General features: G+C 47.0%; 1 protein-coding gene across 3 annotated transcripts in view; it reads left to right on the forward strand.

Moving 5' to 3' along the window:
* The window catches only part of OSBPL5 (oxysterol binding protein like 5), a 173,025-nt gene that overhangs the window by 120,080 nt on the left and 34,109 nt on the right, over positions 1–18,836 (forward strand). For all 3 annotated transcript variants that reach the window (XM_070764568.1, XM_070764584.1, XM_070764578.1), the window contains exons 7-8: positions 209–293; positions 17,769–17,940. In XM_070764568.1, the coding sequence (XP_070620669.1) occupies positions 209–293; positions 17,769–17,940 (257 nt within the window). The remainder of the gene's footprint in view (positions 1–208; positions 294–17,768; positions 17,941–18,836) is intronic.

Consider the following 18,836-nt stretch of genomic DNA (forward strand, 5'->3'; position numbering starts at 1 on the left):
TAAAAAAATAGCAACCTTGTATCCCAGACGTCAGAATTTGTCTGTTTCAAACTTCTTGTTCCAGCTAAAGAGAAAGTATGATTGTATAATTTTCCACTTATTTGAAACCTAAAAAGAATAACATTGAAAATGCCAAGTAAAGAAGATAAGATTGAAACTCACATTTTGTGGTAAAGAAAGTTTCTTTTCATTTCACAAATTGTTCCAGGGTCCAAAGGGAGAGAATGTAGGCTCAATCACTCAACCTCTTCCAAGCAGCTACTTGATCTTCAGGGCAGCTTCTGAATCAGACGGTGAGTTTTGTTCTTTCTTTGTTAGCTGACATAATTTATCACCTTCTCACAACCCAGGGAAGTTTTTGCAATTCTCCGTACTGAAGGAGCGGGTCCAGCAGTCACATGGGTTGCTCATGTCCAATCCGGTGGAACTGAGCCTAGTATTAAAAAAGCTTGCCGGATCCGCCCCTTCCCCAGAATTCGCTCAGTTCGCATATCCTGCGGTTGTATTGTGATAGCTCGTTCAACATTCTAACACCTTCCCTTCGATCTTTTCCTTCAAAAAGTAGTAAGATTTATTGTCTTTAATTATTTACTTGCACTAATTGCGCCAGCCGTTTAAAAGAAAAAAAGAAAAAAAGCGGCTAGGCTTTTTTCCTTGGGAGAAGTTGCGGTTTCGTTTTCCCCCGGCGGTTTTGCCGGTTACGATTCCTGCGGCCGCTTGTGGATTCTTCTAATCCTTTGGCCTGGAGGTCCTGGTGCAAGTATTTACCTATTGAATTATTGATTATTTATTGTATACAAAAATATTTAAGGGCTTAAGAAATACCTCCTGCGGAGTGAGACGCCTTCTAGTCTCCTGGACTTAGTCGATCGCTTCCCCTTTAAGAAATTTTACGCAGCGATCTTTTTCGGCGCGAAGGCCTTCGCGCCCTTTTTAAATCTAGGCCTCTCGTGTTGGCCCCCTGCCAGCCGTGTAGGCCTCAGTCCACCGCGTGGATCCCGGAGCGGGCCTTGGGGGTCCCAGGCTAAATTCTCCACCGGCTAAGCCTCCAACCAGAGTGCCTTGGTTTACTTAATTATAAAGTTTAGGGAGGCTGGCCCCGCTGGGTTTGGGGGCACGAACTCTGGGTTTGCCCAGATTGTCCTCAAGTTTCAGCAGCTTCGAGGCCTCGAAGCAGGATCCATTCCTCTTGGGAAGTCCTTCAAATTCTTCTCCTTATTATTCAGTTATTGGCTCAGCCTTGTCTTCTGTTAATTGTCAGACTATGGCTACTTTTCCCAAGAGAGGCACAACTAAAGGTCCCAGAGAGGCCAGGCCTACAGGCGATGAGATTACTAGTATCCCCCAGGCCTCTTCCTCCTCTTCTCCAGGGGCCCGCCCCTCGACCAAGGTCACCAGGGCCGAGAAGAGAAGGGACCTAGCCCTACAAAAAATCCATGACAAATCAGCAAAACGTTTGAAAGTGCAGGCCCAAGTAATCAGTAGTCAAGACCCCCCAGAGGCTTCTAGTCTGCCTCCTTCTGGGGTCCCTGTGTTATCTCTGGATGAGCCAAACCTAGACAGACCCCAACCTAACCTATGGGGCATAGGTCCAGAGGAACCAGATATTATTGAAGATTCCCCCCAGCCAGGATCCTCCCAGGCCTTTAGGGATTCTTCTGCCATTTCTGCTGACATTTCCAGTTTACCTCCTGAGTTCCAGTCTATTTTTGCTGTGTTGTCCAAAGCCATTGATGCCAAACTCTCCACCATCAATGAGCTTCCCTTACCTCTTCCTCCTTCTCGCTCCTCCCGCCCCTTGGGTTCTCCCCCAGCGGTCAGAGCTCCTATTCAGGATGATTCAGATTCCTCCCAGGATGAATATGAGGATATAGAGGATGATGAGGATGCCTTTCAAGGCCTATCAGATGATGAGGAATCCCAAATAAAGGTTCCTCCTCCTATTACTATTTTTCCTTCTCAATTATTCAAATCTCTCCTCCTCAAAGCTAGAATTTCTACGGGATTAGCGGCCCAGGAGAAACAAGCCTCCACTTCCACTGATCCCCCGGAGGAGAATTTACCTTACTTCACAGAGGAACAGGAGGATAACGAGGTAATTCCTATGCCTAAGTTGTTTAAAGATGCTTTACTCAAACAGTGGGAATTTCCAGCCTCTGGCCTTAATCCCTCCACCAAGGACAGAAAGTTGTACAAACTTTCCTCTTCCTATGAAGAGCTTCTATCCTTTCCCAAACCGGATGAACCTGTCAAGATTCTTCACTCGGCAGCGGCTGTGCCAGGCGAGGCGGAGGAAGTCCTCCGCCCAGAGGACAAGCGCATTGAGCAAATGCTCAAAAGAGGATTCACCGCTGATTCCTGGGCCACTAAAAGCTCTGCAGCGGCTTCCTTTTTCTCCAGAGCCATGCTGCTGTGGCTTCGCCAACTTCAACAGCATATTCCTCCCGATGACTTGAGAGGTCAACAAGACTTCAACAAGGTTTTTGCAGCTGCCCAGTACGTGGCTGATGCCACCTTGCAATCTACTAGATTTTCTGCTAAGTCTATTGCAGCTTCTACTACGGCAAGAAGACTCCTATGGATTCGCCCTTGGCAAGCGGGAGTTCGCCAAAAGTGGCAGTTATCCCAGGGTCCCTTAAAGCGCGACCTTCTCTTCGGTGATCTTCTGGATCCACTCCTCACGGAAACCACGGACAAGAAGAAAGTTTTGGGTCCAACCACAAAAAAGGCTACCAAAACGCAGTCCTTTCGTCGCCCAGGGCGCCAGCAAGATCAAGCGGCTTCCTACCAGAGATCTCCAGGTCAGTATTCCCCCCGCTTTCGTTCCCAAGGTAGGAACTCCAGGGGCAGAGGGTTTCGCTTCCAAAGGGGAGCTTCCTCTAACAGGGCTTCAAAAAAACCTAGATGGTAATCCTACCTCTATTCCCATAGGGGGTCGCCTAGCTCATTTCGCCTCTAATTGGCGTCTCACCTCCAAGGACCCTTGGGTCATTGACACTGTTCAAACAGGCCTTCTTTTAGAATTTATTTCTCCTCCCCCTAAACGTTTTATTTCCTGCCCTTCTCCCAGGTCATCCTCAGATTGTAACCGTATGGAGGAGGCCATTGCTCATCTATTGTCCATCAGAGCCATTCAACCGGTCCCTTCCGGTCAGAAGGGCCTAGGTTTTTACTCCATCCTATTTATGGTTCCAAAGTCCTCCGGAGGTTGGAGAGCTATTTTGGATTTAAAGAAACTAAATTTATTCATCAAATATAGGAAGTTTAAGATGCACTCCTTGTCTTCTATTTTGGCCGCTATTCACTCGGGAGATTTCATGGTCTCCTTAGACCTCACTGAGGCCTACCTTCACATTCCTATAGCCAAATGCCACAGAAAATTTTTACGTTTTTCCTTTCAAGGCAGGCATTTCCAGTATAGGGCGATGCCATTTGGCCTTTCCTCGGCCCCTCGGGTCTTTACAAAGCTCTTGGGGTCCCTGGCGGCCTATATCAGGGCGTTTCCCATCCACATTTTATGTTATCTTGATGATATTTTAATTCATGGGAACTCCCTAGAGAAAGTGAAAACAGACCTCTCTGTCACCATGTCAGTCCTTCAGGACCATGGATTTTCCATCAACTTTGATAAGAGCCACCTCCAACCCTCCACATCCATTTCTCACCTGGGATCCATTATTGATTCAGAATCCTCCCAGGTTTTTCTCTCTCCCGAGAGAAAACTCAGTATAGTGGAGTTAATTTCTAACATTTTATCTAATTCTTCAGTTTCCATAGTCACTCTATCTTCCCTTTTGGGGAAGATGGTGTCATGCATAGGCATCATTCCCTGGGCTCGCCTTCATGCTAGGGAACTCCAGTGGCTCCTGTTACCTTTTCAGAGATCAGGGCACAGCAACTCAAATCGACGCATTGTCATCCCACTGAGTGTTCGCAGATCCTTCAAGTGGTGGAAGTCTCCGGCCATGGACAGAGGATCCCCGTTCAGGTGCCCGGATCAATTTGTCATCACCACAGATGCCAGTCTATCGGGATGGGGCGCCCACGCCCAGGGGATGATAGCCCAGGGCACGTGGTCCCCGGAGGAAGCTTCCAGGCCAATCAATTGGCTAGAGTTAAGAGCCGTTTCCCTGGCTCTGAAGCATTTCTCTCCTCGCATTCCCAACCGGCACGTTCTCATTCTCACCGACAACATTGCCACGAAAAGCCACATTTGCAGACAGGGGGGCACGAGATCCAAGGCTCTCATGAGGGAGGCCCTCAAGCTGGGCCTTTGGGCGGAAAAACATCTCCAGTCGCTCCTAGCCGATCACATCTCGGGGAGTCTCAACGTCCAGGCGGATTGGCTATCCCGGGCAACGATAGACCCAGGAGAGTGGAACCTCCATCAAGACCTGTTCCATCAAATCACCCTCAGATTCGGCCTACCAATTCTGGATCTCTTCGCGACCAATGCGAACGCCCAACTCCCTCGCTTCTATTCCAGATTTCCATCCCCGGGAGCGGAAGCAATCAATGCCCTCCGGAGTCCATGGCCTCCAGGCCTACTCTACGCATTTCCTCCAATTCCAATCCTCCCGGACGTGATTCACAAGGTCCTCACCGAGAGGGCCCGAGTAATCCTAATCGCCCCTCACTGGCCCCGCCGGCCCTGGTTCGCGGATCTCCAACAGCTGTCCGTCCAGGACCCTTGGCGACTCCCCGTTTCGGGGGATATGCTGCGGCAGGGGGCCTCTTTCCATCCAGACCCGGAGTGGTTCCACCTCACCGCCTGGCTGTTATCAGGAGAGATTTAGAGCTGCGTGGTCATGACCCCGATTCAGTGGAGGTCATCTTAAAGGCCAGAAGGGGTTCGACCAATCGAATCTACGACCACACGTGGTCCAAGTTTCACCAGTGGTGTCTACAGGAAGGTCTCTCCCCTCTGTGCATCCCCATACACAGAATAATTTCCTTCCTTATGCAAGGCTTCCATAAAGGACTTTCCACCAGCACCCTCCGGCGTCATCTGGCAGCCATTTCATCTGTCCTAGGAGGTCCCCGCAGACAGCCTCTCCGATCCTTCCCTGAAGTTCAGGAATTCCTCAAGGGCATAGCCAACCTCAGACCTTCCAAGGTCCACAGGTACCCATCATGGGATTTGCCACGGGTTCTCCATTCCCTCACGCAGGCACCATACGAACCCCTAAAATCGGCGTCCCTCAGGTACCTATCCTTTAAGGTAGCATTCCTGGTGGCTATTACCTCTGCTCGACGCATTTCGGAGCTGGCTGCCCTCTCAATCAGGCAGGACCTTTGCCAATTCCATCAGGACAAGGTAGTCTTGCGACTGGACCCCACCTTCTTACCCAAGGTCAGTTCCATGTTCCACAGATCTCAGGATATTGTCCTACCTTCCTTCTGCCTCCAACGAGACCATCCCTTGGCAATTAGATGGCACACCCTGGATCTCACCAGAGCGCTGAGAATCTATATCCAACGCACAGGACCCTTTCGGAGGTCAGAAGCACTTTTTGTAGCCTATCATCCCAGAGTCATGGGGGCCAAAGTGTCTTCAACAGTAATAGGCCGTTGGATCAGAGGGACTATATCTAAGGCCTATGAGTCGGCCTCCCTCTCAGTTCCAAGGAACATCACAGCGCATTCCACCAGGAGCGCAGCCACCTCGGCCGCTTGGGCGACTCAAGCCCCGTTGGAGGAGGTCTGCAAAGCAGCCACTTGGGCCTCGCCAAATTCCTTCATCAGGCACTACAAGATTGATTCTTACGCTTCAGCGGACGCTGCCTTCGGCAGAAGGGTACTCCAATCCGTTATCTCACACGATAGCAAGCTAATCCCACCCTAGGGACCATCTATTGGGTATGTCCCATGTGACTGCTGGACCCGCTCCTTCAGTACGGAGAATAGGCGTTGATTGCTTACCTGAACGCCTCTTCTCGTACGGTGAGCGGGTACAGCAGTCACTTCCCGCCCTTGTATGTGTCTTCTTTACCTTTCTATATCTTTCTTCCTCTAACAATGAGAGTTGAACACTACAGAGCTTCACAACTGAGCCTAGTCTATGGATTCGCGAATTCTGGGGAAGGGGCGGATCCGGCAAGCTTTTTTAATACTAGGCTCAGTTCCACCGGATTGGACATGAGCAACCCATGTGACTGCTGTACCCGCTCACCGTACGAGAAGAGGCGTTCAGGTAAGCAATCAACGCCTATTACATTCAAATTACCTTGAAATCTCCAATATATTCAAGCAGTTGTAACTTTGAAAGATGAATAAATTACAACCTTGTTGCAAGTAGGCTACACCGGGATGCAAAGGACTTGTTTTCGTCTTTGTGTTGTCTATGTTGGAAGATGGGTGAAAGCAGCAGAAGTCCATTTTCACTGTGATGTTCATCTAAAATAGGGAAAAGAACCAGCCACATTCTCTTAACTTTCCCCACCTTTCATTCTACTTCACTACCTGCCCATCGTACAGAACATAAAATGCTAGTGTTTGCTCTTGCCATAAATATCAGATTTTATGATTCCTTATTATAAAGGGAGATTTTGCTAACTTACAACATGCTATCTTTATGCATCATATGCAAACCATGATTCCTTTCTTTGCCTCTATAAGTTGTTGCAAAAGCAACTTTTGAGTGAGAGTATGGATCTGCCCAAGTATTTTCCCCAGTGTTGTGACATTTATTTTGGTTTTTGATACACTTTTAACTAGTCAGTGCTGAACTGAGGCTAATTCCCTGCAATATATATTCTTCCTCTCTGCCTCTTTTTACAATTGTGATTCAGAAAGATCATGGTTTTATTGTATTGCTAAGCAACAGGTGTTTCAAAATGCAAAGGAATGGAAGTTCAAGCATATGAAAGCATGCACTAATTGTTTTGGTTTTAAACTTGATTATTATATACAACCACAAACATTTAAAAGGGCTGAATTTGGAACAGACAGCCACAGAGTTATAAAATGGCCGCAAACAGTTTCTGTGTCTTGTACAATTAACACATTTTATTTTAGTGTTTGATTTCTGTTCATGCATTAAATACAGTGGTTTCCTCAATTTACTCTATTGAGCATAAACTGTGTTTTAAAAAAATACTGTGCTTGCTGTGATTGACATGAAAGGAGGTTCCATTGTAGAAGCTGCTTTGGTCTACAAGTTTTTTTGTTACATTTTAAAAAAATAGTTTACTTTATAAGTTCAATTGGAATATATTAAAGTAGTATATTCTGTTTGAATTATTTAACATATGAAATATCTATAAGTAAACCTTACTGATCTTGATGAAATATAATTTCATATTCAGTTATGGGTCTAATAAGTACATTTACAAGTGCATTTTTCTGTAAACTAAAAACCATAAATGTGGAATGATAACATATTTGAAAAGACGCTGTTATAATTAAAATGCATCTGCTAAATTTTTCATCAGTGCTTTGAATCAAGCAGTTTTTTTCTGTGATCATCCATTTAATCTCTAATGTTTATAACTTTCTCAGGCAGTGCTATTTTTTTCATGGGAAGATATCTTCATTTCTTATAATATTTCACATTTCAGGAAGAAACCAAAATGCTTTCTTTCCATTCTGACAAATCAATTGTCTTTTAGATCACTCACATTAATTAAAATGGTATGATTTTTGTTTTATTGGCTTTTAATTTTATAATCAGAATGTCAACTGAACTACATATGTATTGACCTGAAATCAGATTTTTATTTTGTTACAAATGACAGGTTGGGCTACATTTCTGTTGTAACTTAACAGCATAGCTCCCTGCATCTTGATACCAAAACATCTTATTCAGGAGTGAAATCTACTTACCTTCCCTACTGGTTTGTAAAGCCTTCTGTGCATGCACAGAAAATGAAAACCATCCCCCAAAAGGGATGTCATGACATCGGCACAGGTGGGCGGGACTTTGTGCAGTCTGCCCTACCAACCTGCTTGTTAGAGCCAGCTGCATTTCACCGCTGGTCTTATTGAATTAAATGCAAGGTCCTTCCAAATCACAAGATACAGGTAGTCCTTGAGTTATGACTGCTCATTTAACAACCATTCAAAATGACAGTGTCCTTTGAAAGAGTGCTTCCAAACACTTCCAACCTTTGTAAATTGTCATGCTGCCAACCCCTCGATCTGAGTGATTGGTAACCTGTTCTCACTTACAACTGGTTGGCAAGTGCCCCACAATTATGTGATTGCCATTTGCAGTCGTGTCTGCCAGCTTCTCCAGAAAGTCAATAGGAGTTGGAGCTCAATGGTAGATGTAGACAATAGCAGGCAGGATCATTTGTTCCTTCTCTTTTTGTTAGTTTGTTTTTCTTCTTTGATATAAACTCTTTCTCCAACTGGACAAGATCAGCTAGAGGATTTCACCAGAGGTGGTATTCAGCAGGTTCTGACCAGTTCTGGAGAACCGGTACCAGATATTTTAGTAGTTCAGAGAACCAGTGAATATCACCTCTGACTGCCTCCCACGTTCTAGCTGATTTGCAGTAACCTTCCCCGGAGTGGTTTGGGAATGGAGATTTTACAGTATCCTTCCCCTGCTACGCTCACCAAGCCATGGCTACCAAACTGGTAGTTTAAAAAAAATTGAATCCCAGCACTCAACCCTCAGTCACTATTTAAGTCAATTTCTAAATTCTTCTGAATTGGAGCACCAAATCCCATCTTTTGAAATTCCTGAATGCCTAGAAGATTTTCTAAGACCTTGATTGATTAATTAGACATTAAAAATGCCATTTCATTATAGCAAAAATGAATACAAAATGTTTGGGAATAAACAAGGTTTTTAGACTTTTTGGTTTTTTAAAAAAAAATACCTAAATTTTGTGAGGAAAACTTTACTGAATATTTTTCTACTGGTGCTTTAAATTCTGTTTTGTTTTTCTTCCCAAGACAACTACAAGACATAATTAACTTTGGAAAGATAGTGCACAGTATGAAAAGGTATTCTCCCATGTCTCTGGAAGGAGAGTCCATCATGGGTTTAGCTCGAGTCTTATTGGTAGGGACTGAGTTATAAATTAATATAATTATCATATTAATTAGGTACCGCCCCCTTGCTGCCCCTGTACCTCAGTTTTAAAAAACTCAGTCGAGGAAGGGACTCTGAGTTTTTTACTCCTGAGGGAGTAATCTTAAAAATGTTGATTTAATGGATTATTATTGTAATAAATGTAATATGAATGTATTGCTTTTAATCTTGTTTTTTCTGTCTTCACAGGTCATTATTTCGTTTAGGGGTTTCTGCCCTCCGCGGGCAGCGCCCCCAACGTTCTCCTCATGGGGCCTCTTCTCCCCGCGAGTACTGCCCTGAAGAGGAATGTTGAGCTGGAGATCACTGACCTCCGTGGCCATATCTAGCTTGTTCACCCCAAGTGGGAGGGGTCCGCCCCCTACCCACTTAAGGGGGCAGCAGAAAACGTTTCGGAAAAATGAGAAAAGGCTGAGCCTGGAACGAGCGGCAGGCGCGCTGCCTGGCTGAAGCCGGGATCAGTTTCGGAGCGCCTCACAGCTGATCGCTAATTAAGGGCTCAAAGCGCTCGCAGCCGAAGCCGCGGGAGAGAGCGAGCGGCCGCTGGGGACTCCAGGAGAGGGGAATCCCCAAGCCTTTTTGACAGCCGCAAGTCACGGCGCCTGAAGGGCCGTGCATACAGCAATCAGGGGGACCTCACCCCCCCCCCCCAAGGGCGGCAGTTGGTAGCGCCCGCCATTTTACCCCAAAAAATTTGACGCGCGGGAGGAATTTCCCGCTCGGAATTTGGCGCGGTTTGGCAGGGCGCCAGGAGCCAGGCTTTTATTCTGCCCGGCAACACGCCTCATTGGCTCAGCTACTCACGTGGTGAGCAACTGTCAGGAACTAAATCTGTCATTCTGTGTGGATTCAGGCTTCGTGTAGTGATTCTGGTATAACGAATTTCTACAGTTTGTGAGTAAACGCTGCCCCATTACTCTAACAAGGATGGCTGATCAGCAGGTGGATCAGGGAGGGGAGCAAATCCAGTCTGCTCCGGCACCCCCCAAGGGTAAAGAAAGGACTTCTTCTAAGTCCAAGGCCAAGTCCTCCCAAACCTCTTCCTCTTTGAAGGAAGCTGAGAGAAAAATAAGGGCTTTAGAGCAACGCTTAGATGCAGCATTGGCCTCTCCAGCCTCAGGGGTTCTGCATATACCCCCATTCCAGCCGCTTCCAACAGCAGGGACACTGGCATTGGGAGCTCTGGGTTCTGCTACAGAGAGGGACTGGTCTCCAGACCGTCAGGCCTTACCATGCCCAACTCCACCATTGCCCTCACCTCATGCCAGATCAGAGAGGCCTGCTTCAGTCAGCCAGGCTTACTATGGGCCTTCTACTGCAACCCAGCCAACTGGGGCCCCTTCTGCATCTTTCACACCTACAGCTGCAGGGCTTAGATCCCAAGCTGATGCCTGGCAGGCCTTCCCGCCATCCCTGCAGGACATGATTGCCAACGTTTATGCGCAGGGAATGGCGGTTGGGGCTCAAAGTGTGACACCTCCATTACCGCAGTCATACCATCCCAGGGACCTTTGGTCAGCACCACCGCCCCCACCTGGGCTGGATTCACTGGCAGGAGACACTGGGCTGCTGGAAGAAGACAGTGAGCATGGGAACAATGAACTGTCTGATGATGAGTATGCCTTTCCAGAACAGCCCGCCCCCGCGGGCCTATTTAAGCCAACACTATTTAGGCTACTCTTACACAAGGTGAAACAGACCTTGGATGTGCCAGGTGCGGCAGCACCTCCGGATGCAGGCGATGGACTTAGAACTTCTGCTTCCCTGTGTAAGGAGCAGCCCAGGGAGTCCGATACTGTTCCTGCAATGGAGATCTTTTTAGAGAACATCAAGCGCACCTGGCAACACCCAGCAGCGGCCCAAGGCCCTTCAAATGTAGAGCGTCGTTTCTACACATTTGATAGCGAGATGGAGAATCTGTTACAGTTTCCGCCTGTGGACAAGCCGGTAGCCACACTGGTGTCCAATGCCGCCTTTCCTTCCGAAACGGCGGATAGTCTTAAGCCGGATGAGCGACGGGCCGAAACCCTCCTAAAGAAGGCCCATCAGATGGCGGCTTGGGCCCTACGAGCTGCATCAACGGCATCCATCTTTAATAGGGCATCCATCATGTGGCTCCAGGAGGTTCAGGCTCGAATGGGACCTGAAGATCCTCGTCTCAAACAGGATCTCAACAAGCTCCTGGCTGCGGCCGAATTTTCGGCGGACGCTACCTTGCACGCAGCGAAATTTGCCGCAAGGGGCATGGCCTCTACGATTTCTTCTCGACGCCTACTTTGGCTTCGACACTGGCAGGCGGATGCCAAGTCGAAGTGGCGCTTGTCATCTGCCCCTTTCGAAGGCACGAAGTTGTTCGGGGAGGTGCTGGAGGCTGTTCTGGTGGAGGACAAGGACAAGAGGAAGGTCCTCACCAGATCCTCTAGGCGCCAAGATCGCAATAGCACCCCGTACCGACGCCGGCAGCCATTTCGATGGGACCCAGCTTCCGGAGTTACCCAGACCTCCAGGCCTTATTCGCAGGGCCAATATGGTCAGTCCTATTCGTACCGCAACGATAGGACCTACTTTCAGGGCCGGGGCAGAGGATATCAACCGTCAAAACGGCCCTTTCGTGGTTCCAACCAGCGAGGTTTCCGTGGAGCCAAGTGACTCCACAGGGCAGGTCCCTTTGGGGGGAAAACTCCAAAGGTTTTGTACCGCCTGGACGGCCACAACCTCCGACGCTTGGATTTTGGACACAGTGACCCGAGGGCTCCGCCTCGAATTCTTACGTCTCCCACCTACCCAATTTGTGCCCTGTCCAGTACCCGCCGATGCTGCCAAGCGGGCATTGCTGGAGCAGGAGATCGCCCATCTCCTGGAGATCCACGCCATCGAGAAGGTGCCAACCCACATGGAGGGCATGGGGTTCTACTCCAGGGTCTTCATAGTACCCAAGTCATCGGGAGGTTGCAGGCTAATTTTGAACCTGAAGCGCTTAAACAGGTACGTGCTATACCGCAGGTTCAAAATGGCCTCCCTTCGCACCATACTCGCATCAATCAGAAACCGAGATCTCATGTCATCCATCGACCTGAAGGAGGCATATTTGCATATCCCCATCCATCCGGGGCACCGGAGATACCTCCGGTTTTATGTCCAGGGGAAGCACTACCAGTACCGGGCAATGCCATTTGGCCTATCCTCCGCCCCACGTACCTTCACGAAGATACTGGACTCGCTGATCGCCTTCTTACGGTCCCGATCGATAAGAATAATCGCTTACCTGGACGATATCCTCTTACTGGCCAGGGATCTGGCGACTGCGCAAAGAGACCTACGAGCCACGTTAACACTGTTGCAGGAACATGGCTTTACAATAAACGAGGGAAAGAGTCACCTTTTCCCCACCTCCACTATTACTCATCTCGGCGCGGTGATAGATACCTCCACCATGGAGGTTTACCTGTCATTGGAACGACAACGCAACATTCAGGACTTAGTCAGCAAGTTGCAGCACCAGCGGATGGTAACGCTGGCCCTCTTATCCAAGGTGCTCGGGACACTAGTGTCATGCGTGGACATTGTTCCCTGGGCACGGTATCATTTTCGCACGCTGCAATGGACCTTACTTCCATACCAGAAACGACGGGTCAGTCATACACACAGACTGGTCATGGTAGGAAGTCGCCTACGAGCCTCCTTGAAATGGTGGCAGTCCCGGGCAATACATCGAGGGTCTCCCTTTGGCCACTTACACCGGGTCGTTGTCACCACGGATGCAAGCCTCCTTGGTTGGGGGGCACATGTGGACCGTCACGTAACTCAGGGGTTGTGGCTTCCCCAGGACTTGACCCCAACGAATATCAACTTCCTGGAGCTAAAAGCGGTCCGTCTCGCTCTGCTAACCTTCACTCCGTTCCTTCAGGGAAAGCATGTGCTGGTTCGTACGGACAATGTCGCGACCAGGGCGCATCTCAACCACCAAGGGGGGACCAGATCTCTCAGACTGATGGAGGAAACTCAGCTCCTCTTCGACTGGGCAGAGGTCCACCTGGCATCTCTCCAGGCGGAGCACATTGCGGGGGAAGCCAATACCCAGGCGGATTGGCTAAGTCGACAAACAGTGGACCCAGGGGAGTGGAGTCTAACCCCGCTGTTGTTTCAGCAGGTGACCAAAAGGTTTGGCAACCCGACGGTGGATCTGTTTGCGACTACGTACAATACTCAGCTTCCCCGGTTTTATTCCAGGTTTCCCACGTCAGGAGCCGAGGGGACCAATGCTTTACACTCCCCGTGGCCCAAAGAACTGCTTTACGCCTTCCCGCCAACACCACTTATCCCCAAGGTGATAGAGAAGATCATAGTGGAACAGGCGGAGATCATCCTGATGGCACCCCATTGGCCACGGAGGGCTTGGTTCGCCGACCTAATGGGACTCTCAATTGTTCAACCCTGGCGGATTCCGGACGACCAGATTATCCTCACTCAGGGAGCAATCCTGCATCCGGAGCCACAGTGGTTCCATCTGACCGCTTGGCGCTTGAAGGGGACCGATTGAGAGCCTGGCATATTCCTGAGAATGTCATCACTACAATCCAGTCGGCCAGGAGGCCTTCAACGACTAGGATTTACCAGGCCACTTGGACCGCATTCGCCACCTTTTGCAGGGATAGACATCAGCGACCACAGGATGCTAGTGTGGTAGTGGTGTTGGAATTCTTACAATCCGGCCTAGAAAAAGGGCTGGCTCCCAACACCTTGAAAAGGCAGGTGGCGGCTTTGGCAACGATTGTTCGACCTGAAAATGGTGGTTCGTTGGCCCACCATACCTTGATCAGGGACTTTTTGAAAGGGGCTGCCAATAGGCACCCTCCACCAGTACGACGTTTTCCTACTTGGGATCTTACCATAGTTTTACAAGCGCTCACAGCGCCCCCATTCGAGCCGCTGAGGACGGTTCCTTTAAGGATGTTATCCCTTAAGACAGCGTTCTTGGTGGCCATTACATCGGCACGACGGGTGTCGGAACTGTCTGCCTTGTCAGTCAGGCCGGACCTTTGTACGTTTCATCCTAATAAGGTCGTTCTCCGTTTGGACCCAACGTTCATACCAAAGGTCAACACCCATTTTCACCGGACACAGGAACTTGTCCTACCAGATTTCTGCGTGCATGGGTCACATCCACTGGAGCTTAAGTGGCATAAAGTAGACGTGCGCAGAGCTGTTAAACTCTATATTAGGCGCACTGCTCCTTTTCGCAAGTCTGAGGCTCTGTTTGTCTCCTTTGGTCAACATCGATTGGGCCTCAAGGTGTCTTCGCAGACCATTAGCCAGTGGTTGAAGCTTTGTATTACAGAGGCATACAAAGCAGATTCCCGGACGTTGCCTAGTGGAATCACGGCTCATTCGACTCGTAGTGCCGCTACCTCAGCGGCATGGGCCACACAGGCATCGATAGAGGACATCTGTAAGGCGGCCACGTGGGCCTCTCCTACCACCTTTATACGGCACTATAAACTGGACACATTTGCTTCGGCCGAGGCGTCCTTTGGGAGGAGAGTTTTGCAGCAAGTGTGTGATCCTCTTAGGACATGATTCAATGATATCCCTCCCTGGAACTCTGGAACTTGGGTATATCCCATGATGGACTCTCCTTCCAGAGACATGGGAGAAGAACCGTTGTACTCACCTGAACGGTCTTCTCCAGGTCCTGGAAGGAGAGTCCATACCCTCCCATTGAACCATGGTTATTGTGGCATTCAGTTACTGGTTGTGGTTGGTTGTTAAATAAAATTTTTGTTATTACTTGAATTCGTTTTTTAAAACTGAGGTACAGGGGCAGCAAGGGGGCGGTACCTAATTAATATGATAATTATATTAATTTATAACTCAGTCCCTACCAATAAGACTCGAGCTAAACCCATGATGGACTCTCCTTCCAGGACCTGGAGAAGACCGTTCAGGTGAGTACAACGGTTCTTTCAAATATTGCTGCCAAGTCTGCCCATGGAAAAAGAAATGAAAACCAACCAGTCCCTCAGGCTTTTGAGGCAACTGAGTAGCTCTAGTGGCTGCCTATCAATCTAAATCTTAAAAGCTATTATCCCCTTCAGGATAACTTTAACAACCCTTCTGTTTTGTCTTGAATTAAAAATCAAGGTACTTCATAATTCTTGGTAATTCTGCCAGAGGAGACTAGATGCAGGCTTTTTTTCCTAGGGACTTTCATCCTAATGCCACCTTGGGAAAAAAAACCCTGAAATAATTAGCCATATGATTCTTTTATGACTAAGATGATTGGGTTGACCTGTTTTATTGCCAGTAGCCTAAAGGCCTAATCTTCATTGTTAGGAGTTGGATGTAATAAACCTTATGAAATCAAAAGGCATCTGTTTTTATTTATCTCCCAATTAGACCTCGATGTCCTTGAAACTTTCCCTCCTTAATAGAAACTGAATATTTCTATGAACTGTCAGATTCAGTGATATACAATTATTTTCATATTTTGCTTATTGGTTTTCATCCATTTGTACTGTTGTGAAGTATATGAGACAAAAAGGCATTACCGAGAGAGCTGTATTGTGTTTTTAAGTTTCAAGTACAGAGACTTAGAAAACACGTGGATATCACAATTACTCTTACTGGTAAATAAAAGAATTTTGCCCAGTGTTCTCAAAAGCCAACTATTCAATTAGCCTATTTAAGTAATTATTATTATTATTTATTAGATTTGTATGCCGCCCCTCTCCGAAGACTCGGGGCGGTTCACAACAATAAATAATGTACAATGTTTCAAAATATACACAAATGTTTACACATAAAACAAGCAGGATACAATTCTTCAATAATGATAATGAAAATAGTGTCCTATTAAAACATGAACTTGCCTTATCCACCTTATTCAATCGTGGAAAATCTTATTTCTAAAATTAAAATATTACCCTTAGTAATAGATCCAAACACTGAGCAGTGATTTTCCTACCAAGGAGTCTCAAACAGCATTTAAAAGCTAGCAACGTTTAGTGAATATTGGACTATTGTCAGTGTACCAGAATAATGATCATAAACAGGTTGAAAGGTGTTTTTGGACAATAGAAATTATCACCAAATCACATAAAATTAATAAATAATCTTACAGCTATTGTTATACTAGAGATACAGCTCCATCTATAGGAGATAAGATGGTAGTACTGCATATAAGCTACCTTTTCTCAATTCAACCCTACTTTGAATCAGAACTGGGACACAAAGATATGGAGACAGAAAGAACAATCCTACAGGGAGAGTTTGAGCAATCCTTCTCCCAATTTGCCACAGAGAACTGGGAGGTCGTCAAATGAGCCATCTGTGGCAAGTCTGGACAGCAGAAGGACAAGATAGACATCTTTATCTTGTCTTGAAAGACCTTAAGGGGCGAGTACAAGTGCACTAGAGTGCCTTCCATCCCCTGTCCTTTTGCTCTCCTATATCTCCTATACCTTTCTTCTATTCCTATATCTCTTCTACTATTCTTTCATTGATATGTTCTATTCCTATAACTTCTCTTCTATTCTTTCTTAGATATATTTTACTATGAGTATCTCCTCTATAACCTTCATCATGTATTTTACTATGTGTATATAGATATATACCCACTAAAACCCTCATTGTGTATTGGACAAAATAAATAAATAAAAAATAAAAAAATAAAATAAAATAAACTTAACCATTGCTTTCTGTTCTGTCCTCCATGCTCCTTAATCCTCCTAAAGTAGAGACTGGTCACTGATTGTCACTGCTTTTTGTGGGTTCCCCCCCCCCCTGTTTTGGCTTAATTTATGTCATTGGGCCAGGTGGCAACCTGTGTACCTTTTTTTTATCCAGCATTGGAGACTTTTCCTCAGTCTTTCTTGCTAAGAAATTCTGACCAGGAGCTTCATTTTTATTGGCTTTTGATTCTATCTACACCTTGAATGTGCTTCTAAAGTATTAGATATATCATGAAATCAGAGCTGTGGTAAGAATCCCATTATCAGGAGAGAGTGTCAAATTTTCTTTATAATGCACTAGCAACATTGAGATGGATATCTCCTATATAATTTCAGTACTAATTCAGTGTATTTCTAAATTTTACCCATATGCAAAATGTGCCAGTTAGGAAATAGAAATAGTCAAGTTTAAATGCCAACTTTGTATGTAATATATTTTTCTTCACATCACATGTACCAATCCCAGCAATTTTTCATTTTTGTTACATTTCTTTGAAAAACATCTTCATTGTTCTTTTGTAGGGAAATCTAAAATTCCTTAAACTTTCTACAGGGCTTAGCTCTTAGCTAACACATTATCTTTATTCTACTTTTGCCATTGATTGCTAGACATTTTTAGGCTTCTTTTATGACTCACAACAAGTTTAGGAATTTTGATGTGGGCTAAACAAAGCCTGGTGGTGGTGCTTTTATTTAACACAGCTGATTTCACATCGTTTTCTCTCTGCCCATATCCTTCTTTTTAACTCTTGGTAAAGTTTTGCTTAATTTTTTAATGGTGTGAATTGAATATTTGCATGTTAATGTTAACTGGCGGAGAATTATGTTTGACCTTTATTTTATTCTTTGTTGATAGAGCGTTACTCATCACATTTTCTTCAAAGGAAAAAAAAATAGACTAAATTTTCATCAGTTCTGTGTTAAAAGTGTGAAATTGGAAACAGTCATTGTTGTTATGCATTGCCTACTTTGACTGCTTTGCTTCGGTTTCATAGGTCGATGCTGGTTAGATGCCCTGGAATTGGCCTTGCGCTGCTCCAGCCTCTTCAGGCTAAGTGCTTCTAAGCAAGCGAAAGATGGAGATCTGAATTGCTCAAATGATTCATCACATGCTGGGCTGTACAACTTGCTCCACACAGCGACAGTCTCAGATCAGGATCTTTTCCAGTAAGAATGAGCTTCTTTCAACTGTATATATTCTGAAGTTGGAAATGCTTCCTACATGGAAGTGGTTTTTTCCCCCTCCTCCCATGAATCCACTTTCATCCCTTGTCTAGTTGGTCAAACTATATATTATAAATTTCCAGAATTTTCTTTTGGGAAAATTTTAGCAGGTTGCACCAAAATGTTATGCATATACAGTATACTCAAAAGTGGCAGTAGCAAAGAATGCATCTATTTGTAATCTTAGATGGAATCTATTTAATTTCTACCACTAATGAAATTGCTTCTGGCACTAGAACCTGAACAAATGGTCATCTAAACCAGCGTTTCCCAACCGGTGTGCCGCGAGACATGGCCAGGTGTGCCGCCAAGCTTCAGCTGGGCGGGGCGCTGCCGGTACTTCCGTCCTGGGGCTCCCGCTCGCAGCTGTCCCCCGCCTCCTGCTCGATGCCGCGGTTTTCGGCGCTCTCCTGCTGGGCCCCAAAGAAGGAAGGCAGGAAGAAGGAGAGCTCCGTTCTTCGCACCTTTTTCCCGCCTTCTTTCTTTGGGGCCCAGCAGGAGAGCGCCGAAAACCGCGGCATCGAGCAGGAGGCGGGGGACAGCTGCGAGCGGGGAGCCCCAGGACGGAAGTACCGGCAGCGCCCCGCCCAGCTGGAGCTCCTCTGGCGTCGACGGCAAGTGTCCGATGGGAGCGGGGGGGGGGGGGCCGCAGCGGCCGCAGGCAGTCGGGGGAGATGGCGGCGGTGAGAGGGATCGCTCGCTTGCTCTCTCTCGACGGCAAGTGTCCGATGGGAGTGGGGGGGGGGTGGCCGCAGCGGCCGCAGGCAGTCAGGGGAGATGGTGGCGGCGAGAGGGATCGCTCTCTCTCTCTCTCGAAGGCAAGTGTCCGATGGGAGCGG

This window comes from Erythrolamprus reginae, chromosome 1, assembly GCF_031021105.1.
Source record: "Erythrolamprus reginae isolate rEryReg1 chromosome 1, rEryReg1.hap1, whole genome shotgun sequence".
Lineage (NCBI taxonomy): Eukaryota > Metazoa > Chordata > Lepidosauria > Squamata > Dipsadidae > Erythrolamprus > Erythrolamprus reginae.